General features: G+C 38.7%; 1 protein-coding gene across 1 annotated transcript in view; it reads right to left on the bottom strand.

The window, feature by feature from the left end:
* LOC100954184 (calmodulin-lysine N-methyltransferase) overlaps nucleotides 1–9,176 on the bottom strand; it is a 66,637-nt gene extending 57,461 nt beyond the window's left edge. Inside the window, exons 1-2 of the mRNA XM_023512061.1 lie at nucleotides 9,098–9,176; nucleotides 391–451 (exon numbers count right to left, since the gene is read on the bottom strand). Coding sequence (XP_023367829.1) covers nucleotides 391–451; nucleotides 9,098–9,176 — 140 coding nt within the window. The remainder of the gene's footprint in view (nucleotides 1–390; nucleotides 452–9,097) is intronic.
* Nucleotides 9,177–9,709: the final 533 nt, after the last annotated feature.

Here is a 9,709-nt window from a genome sequence, read left to right as displayed (position 1 = left end):
TTTTTTTTTTTTTTTTTTTTGACCTTCACAATCAGCAAGGATTGATTGAGGCTTCACTTTTGTTTCCCCAAAATCAAAGTGAAATAAAATGCCTTGAGTAGAAATCAAAAGCCTTTGACATATAGCAAAAAGCTTGCTGTGCAATATTAGTACCCAAAGGCAATTCAGATTTCTTTTCAGAAGCAACATGTGTTCCCTGTGAACTTGTTTCCTTTTCGTTCTGTTTTCCTTTTCTCTTTCTTGATTTCTCTTTTTCTTTCTTTCTTTCAAGAACGTAATCGTGGCAATTTTAATACGCAAATTCGAAGAATGTAATCATGGCAATTTTAATATGCAAATTCAATGTGCATAATGGGATAAAAATATCCCATTTTGGGTGCAACTCTGTACCTGAACAGATTATTGTGCTTGAGGCAGTAGTGAGCCAAAACCTCCTCAGATGGCCAGATGCCTAGAAAACACAAGAGAATACACTTTGGTTATTGAAGTTATTCTCTTAAGAAACAGTTGTTAAAAATACTGTTCAGTACAAGCTATTTCAGTTTGAATCAAACTCAACATAGTCATTACTTGCAATATGTCATACCACCTGAGTTTTTGCTGTTGCTGCTATTGTTGTTTTTGTAACGGTGATGTTTATAACCCTTTTCTCCAGGATAATAGTAAAACGTCCTAAATAAATTTTACTAAATTTTGCCGGGCACAGTGGCTCACGCCTGTAATCCTAGGATTCTGGGACACAGAGGTGGGGTGGATTGCCTGAGTTTAGGAATTCAAGACCAGACCAGCCTGAAACAGAACAAGACCTCATTTCTAAAAATAGCCAGGTGTTGTGGCAGGTGCCTGTAGTCCTAGCTACTTGGGAGACTGAGGCAAGAGAATTGCTTGAGCCCAAGAGTTTGAGGTTTCTGTGAGCTTTAAGGTCACAGTACTCTACCGAGGGTGACAAAGTGAGACTCTGTCTCAAAAAAAATTGACTAAATATCAATCACAGCAAGGTAACAAAAGTAATAACAACCCAAATTAAATGTTGATAGTATTTCAAGGAGATCTTAATCTGGTTTCCATAAAATTAATAAGCATCAGTTGAAGACCTATTATACATGCAGCTCATCTTAGGTAAAAATAAATGGAAAAATTACTCAGAGGAACAAATGAAACTGCTGAGGTCATTATACCTTTTTGTTTGATTTCACACTGTTTTAAAATATACATAATTATTTCCTTTCTTCAATTAAAAAAGTCATACTGAAATATAAAATTCAGAAATTTTAATTTTACCAACTGTGGCACATCTTTAAATTTAAATTTAATCCTACCTGTTAGTTTGCATGGATGGGTATTTCCTAAAATTATCATCTGTATATCATTTACTTAGATGACTTAGACTTCATGAATGGATGTGAATTCCTTAACAAAAAGATAAACATGCTTAGAAATCATGATTTCTAGTGGTTTTTACAGGATGGTAGGATTAGAAGTGCTTTAAAGTTTTTTCTTTGTACTTTTTATATTTTCCAAAATTTTTACAATGAGTGTGTATTATTCATTTTTTATTTTTATTTTTTACAGAGTCTCACTCTGTTGCCTAGACTAGATTACAGTGATCATAGCTCACTGCAACCTTTAAATCCTGGGTTCAAGCAATCCTCATGCCTCAGCACCTGCCCCCCTCCCCATTAGACAAAGGCGTACCACCAGGATACCTGGCTAATTAAAAAATTTTTTTAGAGATGTGGTCTTGCTATGTTGTCCAGGTTGGTCACAAACTTTTGGTTTCAAGTGATCTTATTGCCTCAGCCTCCCAAAGTACTGAGATGACAGGCTTGAGCCACTGTGCCCAGCTATGTATTGCTCTCAAGCAAAATAAATTATAATATTATAAAAATTATGCTTTCCCTAAAGATAAGACCCAAAGATCAGGCAAGGCACCAGGCGTCCCACATTGCCCGCGGCTGAGAACACCGTGCAGTCCTGGGAAAGAGCAGCTGATGCTCTGACTCAACACCAGCCACTCTGCGCACTCACACACTTTGACGATGCAAAGCTGAAAAATCTAAAGAAGGCTTAATTTTTTTTTTGGTCCCAGATGAATCTCCAACTTCAAGGAGTAAGAAATACAATCATTTCTGAGAAAAGGATGTCAAAAAAAAATGTCAAGTAAAATCCTAAGAGATTCAATGGATAAATACATGAACAGTACAGAGGTAATTCTGTACAGCATTTGCTGTTCATGCTACCTCAGCCTCTTGGGCATTTCTGGAAGAAATGACAGCCTGCGAGAGAAACCGGGAAAGCCAGCAAGCGGTGGTTGGAGTCATCTGTAGGAGGAAAGTCAGAGAGGTGTGTGTGTGGCGGAGTGGTACCAATTAAGATCATAGGTACTTTGGAACCAAACTGACTGGGTTCCAGGGCCAGCTTTGCCATTCCCTAGTTGAGTGACCTTGGACTTAACCTCTCTGTGCCTCAGGCTCCAAATCTTTAAAATAGCAATAATGTAGTGTCGACCTTATAGGATTGTCATGATGATTAGATGAATAAAATATATGCAATGTGTTTAGAGTAATTCCTCAGTCATAAAAAAACTCAGAGTAAGTTGTAGTGAATGATATTCTCCTCCAAGAGGGGTTAGAAAAACAGAAGGGAGAACATGCCAACTCAGAATTATTATCCCAATAACCAGAAGAGATGGAGAACCATTTTGACCAGTTCCTATTCTTGAGATCTGGCATGATCCCAAAGTTCATATTCCTGGCCTATCTCCACAAAAAGGACTCTATAAAGGATCAAAGTACATAATAAAATTCTCTGAAAGAAGAGCCTAGATCAGTGTTCGACACCAAGTGGATATAATCACCACAATAATGAAGTTTTTACACCTTTAGTAGATGGTTTTGAGGTTAAAAAAAAATAATGATAGGGAAAGAGTATTTAAAATTTAAGCCTTGATGAAGTACAAAAATGTGACTTCTAAAATGCACAGTCTTTTGAAATAGTTTCATAATTTTCTCAAAAAATTATAGAGGCTAAAGGCTGATTTTTAATAAAATTAAATACAAAAAAAAATATGAAGCACAAAGTAAAAAAAAAATCACCTAAAATTCCACCACAGGGATATAATCACTGTTAACACTTTAGACCTTATTCCACAAAATCTTTCTATGCAGAAAGATATTTTACACAAATGGGATCTTTATGTGCAGATGCTTAATCATCTTATTTTGTCTCCACCAATATGTGGTAGATAGGCAAATAAAGTAGCCTAGTTATATGTACCCCTCAAATGTGTATATATACATATGTATGTATATATATTCTACCTGCATCATTATTTGTATTGATTGTCTAGAATTCATTTATCCAGTTTCCTCTTGACAGACATTGAAGTCAGTTTCAAAGTTTTTTGGTATTTTGAGATTATAAATAGCAGTGAAATAAAGACACGTCTTTTCCCAACAAATGGTTTTCTCCTTACATTAATTACCTAGAATGGGATGTGGGATGTCTGGTCAGAGGTTAAGTATATTTTACATTACAATATCCTAAACCGTCCTCCATAAAATATGTACCAACCTACATCCATAATGAGTGCTTTTTATTTTGTCAACCTATTTCATTTTCTTAATTTGCTACATTTTAAAAAGTTCCTTAGTGGAAATCAAAACCAAAATGAGATACCACTTACACCCACTGGGGGTGAACGAATGTTGGTGATGTCAAAAAACTGGAACTCTCACCCTCTGATGGTAGGAATGCAAACTGATGGAGTCACTTTGGAAAACGGGCAGTTCCTCAAAACGATAAATGTAGATTGCCACATGATCCAGCAATTCCACTCCTGGGTATATACCCAGGAAAAATCAAACCATGTCCGCACAGAAACTCATACATGAATTCTCAACAGCCCCAAAGCAGAAACAATTCAAATTTGATGAAAAAATAAATAATACCTGGTATGCAGGTACCCATGCAATGAACAATTATTTGACAATAAAAAAGTACTGATGCATGATACAACGTGAATAGAACTTGAAAATATATAGACACATCTCATTTTACTGCAGTTTCTTGTGCTTTGCAGATGCAGATACTGTGTTTTTTACAAATTGGAAATTTGTGACAGCAATGCATTAAGCAAGTACATCAGGGCCATTTCCCAAAATCATGTGCTCACTTAGCATCTCTGTTCCACATTTGGGTAATTCTAGGAATATGGTGATATACGATCAATGATATTTGATGTAGCTATTGTAATTGTTTGGGGGCACCATGCACCATACCCATGTAAGATAGTGAACTTAATCTATAAATGTGTGTGTTCTGCTCCCCTGGCTGGTCATTACCGTTTCTCTCCCTCTCCTCAGGCCTCCCTATTCCCTAAGAAACAATAATATTGGTATTTGGCCAGTTAATAACCCTGCAGTGGACTCTGAGTGTTCGAGTGAAACAAAGAGTCACAAGCTAGACCTTTCAAAAGCTAGAAAGGAGGATGCTTGGTAAGGATGGCGTATTGAAAATGAAGGCAGAAAGCAAGGTCTCCTGCACCAACAGCCAAGTTGTGACTGCCAAGGAAAAGTTCTCCAGGGAAAAGTGCTACTCCAGTGAGCCGATGAACGATAAGCAAGTGAAACAGTCTTCTTACTGACAGGGAGATAGTTTAAGTGGTCTGGATAGAAAACGAAACTGGTCACAACTTTACTTAAGCAAAACCTAATGCAGAACAAGGCCCTAACTCTCTTCAATTCTAAGAAGCTCAGAGAGGTGAGGAAGCTTCAGAAGAAAAGTTTGAAGCTAGAAGAAGTTGCTTTGTGAGGCTTAAGGAAGGAAGCTCTTTTTATCACACAAAAAGTGCCAGGTGAAGCAGCAAGTGCTGATGGAGAAGCTGCTTCGAGGTATCCAGGAGATCTAGCTAAGATCATTGACAAAGGTAGCTACACTAAACAACAGATTTCGATGAAATCTAAGGCTGTAGACGAAATAGCCTTATACTGGAAGAAAAATGCCTTCTTAAACTTTCATAGCTAGAGAGAAGTCATTGCCTGGCTTCAGAGGATAGGCTGACTCTTTTGTTAGGGGCTAATGCAGCTGATAACTTTAAATTGATGCCAATGGTCATTTACCATTGTGAAATTCCTAGAGCTGAATGATGCTAACTCTCCTCTGCCTGTGCTTTACCAGTGGAACAACAACAGAGCCCGGATGATAACAAATCTGCTTACAGCACTGTTTACCGAGGATTTTAAGCCCACTATCAAGACCTACTGTTCAGGAATAAAGGTTCCTTTCAAAATATAACTGCTCATTGACAATGTAACTGGTCACCCAGCAGCTCCAATGGATGTACAAGGAAATTGATGTGGTTTTCATGCCTGCTAACACAACATCCATTCTGTAGCCCATGGATCAAGAAGTGATTTTTGACTTTTAAGTCTTTCTATTAAGAAATACATGTTAGAAGTCTATAGCTGTTATAGATAGTGACTCCTTTGAAAGATCTGGGAAAAATCAATTGAAAACTTTCTGGAAAGGATTCAGCATTCTAGATGCCATTAAAAACATATGAGATTCATGGGAGAAGGTCAAAGTGTTAACAGAAATTTGGAAGAATTTGATTTCAACCCTCATGGATGACTTTGAAGGGTGTAAACATTTCCATGGCGGAAGTCACTAGGGATGTGGTAGAGACAGCAAGAGAACTCAGAGTGGGGTCTGAAGATGTGACTGAACCAATCTCATGGTCAGAAATTGAATGAGCAAGGAGTTGCTTCCTTTGAGTGCATTTCTTGAGATGAAATCTGGTCCTGCTGTAAATGCTGTGAACATTCTAGATATGACAATAAAGAGTCTGACATACATTTAGTGGGTAAAGCAGCAGCAGAGTTTAATAAGATTGATTCCAACTTTGTAAAACATGCTACTGGGAGGGTAATATGCTAACAAACAGCATGACGTGCCTCAGAGAAACCCTTTGTGAAAGGAAGAGTCAATCGATGGAGCAAACTATGCTGTTGTCTTATTTTCAGAAACTGCCATGGCCACTCCAAACATCAGCAACAACCACCCTGGTCACTCAGAGCCATAAACATGGAGGCGAGACCCTCCACTAGCAAACAGATTAAGGCTTGCTAAAAGCTCAGAGACTCTTGACATGTTTTAGCAATAAAGTATTTTAAAATTAAGGTATGCACATTTTTTTAGACATAATGCTACTGCACACTTTAATAGATTATACCGTAATGTGAGCGTAATTTTTACATTCACTGGGAAGACCAAACACAATGTGACTCCTTTTATCCCAATATTCACTTTATTGCAGTCAGCTGGAAGTGGACCCACCATGTCTCTAAGACATGCCTGTGCTAAGTGAAAGAAGCCAGTTAAAAAAAGACCACACGTTGTATACAAAGTGTCCAGATCAGGTGGATCCACAAAGACAGAGTGTAGCATGGTGTGGAAGGCTGGGATGGTGAGGCACAAGTGGGACTGAAAGCTCGTGGCTTTCAGGTCTCTCTTGGAGGTGATGAGATGTTCTAAAATTGAATGTGGTGATGGTTGCACAACTCTGTGAATGTACTAAAAACCATGGGGTAAATTGTGAGTTACATCTCAAGAAAGCTGTTCTCTTAAAAAAATTTTTTCCTTATTTGTGGAAATGTAAATGGTCATTCAAGAAGATTTTCTTTTCCAAGTTACACATACACCATTTAACCTTTAAACTACTTCATAAAGTAGCAGTGAAAATAATTTTATGGTTGGGGGTTACCACAACATGAGGAACTGTATTAAAGGGTCGTGGCATTAGGAAGGTTGAGAACCACTGATTTAAAGAGTCATTGAGTTCTGTCAGAATGGTTAAGACAAGTAGTTGTACCTAGTCCTTCTCTTTAATCTTTTTCTTTGCCTGGAAGCTACCACTTTCAGCTCTTTTGAATTTCTTCTGCTAATTACCTCCACATGTCTACATAGTATGTTCATATTGCTATATATTAATTTTTTCCAGTTTTCAACAAAATCTTTCGACCTTCTCCCACTACAGAATACAAGACCTTTTTGCTTTTATCTCTACTTTTCTCCCTACATCACACATACCATGCCTTTTATCCATCCCCTACCATCTGCTCAATATTGTAATAATCATAGTTATATAATATTACATAATTTTGGTAAGATTGTTCCTCACTGTTGATTTTACCATGACCATGAAATAAAACTCAGTTACCTTGTAAACTATGACTGCTTTTTCTCTCACATGTAAATTTTTGTTTTCTCTGGAATTTATAATTGTCTTTTTTTCCTCATTTGGTATTATTTTTATGCAATCTGAAACTCCAATCATCAGTTTCTCCTCTCAGAACATTCATTCACAACGGGCATTCTATCAGCCTGGTAAGGAAATCCCTGGTACTTTCTGACCTGCCTTAGTCTGGACTGAATGGCCTCTGCTTGGTGCAGAGCTGATCGCTTATAGTCAATATTCACGGTCATCCTCTCCTGCCCTTTGCCCTTCTCTGTGGTCTATCTCTCGTTCCCTCTACCCATTGTCCTACTCTTCCTTGGTTTACTCCCTCATTGTAGGACAACACGTCCTCCAGTAGTTTCTTGAAAATGAATGTAAGAGAGGTAAATGCTTGCGACTTTGCAAGATTCAGTGGGTAATTTCAACCTGGAAACTCCATGTCCTTCAGTTCTCAGAAAGCTTCCTACAAAGTGCCATTGGTTATTTCCCTCCGTTTCCCCTGTTCCCTTTCTCTAGAACCCTTATTATTTAGATGTCAAGTCTCGTGAATACATCTAATTTTTAAAATCTTTTTTTTTTTTTTAAGACAGAGCCTCAAGCCGTCGCCCTGGGCAGAGTGCCGTGGCATCATAGCTCACAGCAACCTCCAACTCCTGGGCTCAAGCGAGTCTCCTGCCTCAGCCTCCCAAGTAGCTGGGACCACAGGTGCCCGCCACAACACCTGGCTATTTTTTTGGTTGCAGCCGCCATTGCTGTTTGGCGGGCCTGGGCCCGGGCTGGATTCCAACCCGCCAGCTCAGGTGTATGTGGCAGGCGCCTTATCCACTTGAGCCATAGGTGCCAAGCCAAAATCTTTTTTTCTATCTCTTCCTGTTTTCTGCTCTCTTGGAAATTACCTCCACTTCATCTTCCAATCTTTTGATTGTTCTTTATACTCAGGCTATTGTCGTTGATGGTGGTTCTTGGAATGTTTCTCTTTTAGAGAATTCTATTCCTGTTTCACAAATGCCAACTCTTCTCTTAATTACTTGAAAATATTAATGATACTTTCTTGTAAGTTTTAAGTTTTCTTATCTTTCATAGTCTGTTTTCTTCAAGTTGCTTGTTTTCTGTTTATTGGTTTTGGCATCTGTCACATTAAAAGCTTTCCTCAGATGTCTAGTAACTGTTGTGGGTATAAATGTAAGCAGAGAAAGATAAAAAGCTGACTGGAGGTGGAAAGGCTGAGTGTGGGTGGGTGGGGTAGGGGGAGGGGCCTGGCATTCCGGTGGCATATTCTCTGATGGACCCACCCTGCTTTTGGTATACTCTGCTTTCAGCTGCGCCTGGCATCTCCTGTTGCAAAAACCCCAGTTTAACCCTGAGCCTCGATCTTCTGTTGTCATAGACGAGGAACAGCTGCCCAGTAGCCTGGAATGGCATATTATTACTTCTTAAACAACTTTCAATCAGTTTTCCTTATTTTAGTTTCCTTCAACTTCTTATTTTAGAAATATAGTCAGCCCTTAGTATCTGCGGGACACTGATACCAGGCTACCCCACCCATACTAAAATCTTTAGATGTTCAAGTCTCTAATATAAAATGGCATAAACCTATATACATCCTCCCAGTATATGTTAATATATACTTTACATAAGTATGTTAGAGATAATTTTTTTTGAGGACACAGTCTCACTCTGTGCCCTGGGTAGAGTGCCTTGGCATCATAGATCACAGCAACCTCAAAGTCTTGGGCTCAAGTGGTCCTCTTGCCTCAGCCTCTGGAGTAGCTGGGACTATAGGTGCCCACCACAATGCCTGCCACAATGCCTGGTCTTTCAAGTATACTTTGCAGGGTAATTCTGGAATCTAAGACATACAATAGCCACTCACATTTCCTCCAGAGTCCACTGTCGCATCAATATTTGAAGGTCTGAGTGCTAGGGTTTCAGTGGTCATTCTGGAAGAATAGTGACTGCTCTCTTGGAATTACCTCCAGTTCATCGTCCAGCCTTTTGATTGTTCTTTACACTTAGGCTATTGTCACTGATGGTGGTTCTCAGTTCAGGGCTTCATGAATAGAGACAAATTCATTGGAAAGGTAATGAGAATAATTTTTAGGAAAAGGACATATAAGCCATGAACACTAATGGCAAGGTCCCAGGATTTTCGTGTTCTACTTATAATATCCTAGGGCTTTATCAATCAATTATAGGCACTTCTGTTATATTCTTGACAGCATCCAATAAGGCATTGAAGAATGCCCCAACTGGCATTTAGAGTAGCTAAAGTATTGATCTAACAAAAGCATCACAAAGCATTTTAATTAACAGTTTATTCTAGAAAGCTTTTTCTCTGAAGCACATGTCATGAATTAAGACATTCCCTTAAGAGTTACTCAGAGGCGTGTCCTTCCCTCTTCCTTGGTGCTTTCTGAATAAGTCAAATGAGTTCAGTTCAGAGCAGAAAAGGCCTCCTTCATCCGTTGGACC

The sequence above is a fragment of the Otolemur garnettii genome, unplaced genomic scaffold (genome assembly GCF_000181295.1).
Source record: "Otolemur garnettii isolate 467f Iridium unplaced genomic scaffold, OtoGar3 scaffold00024, whole genome shotgun sequence".
In the NCBI taxonomy this organism is placed as follows: Eukaryota; Metazoa; Chordata; class Mammalia; order Primates; family Galagidae; genus Otolemur; species Otolemur garnettii.
The sequence above is the reverse complement of the archived record's forward strand: the minus strand, read 5'-3'. Positions and strand labels throughout refer to the sequence as shown.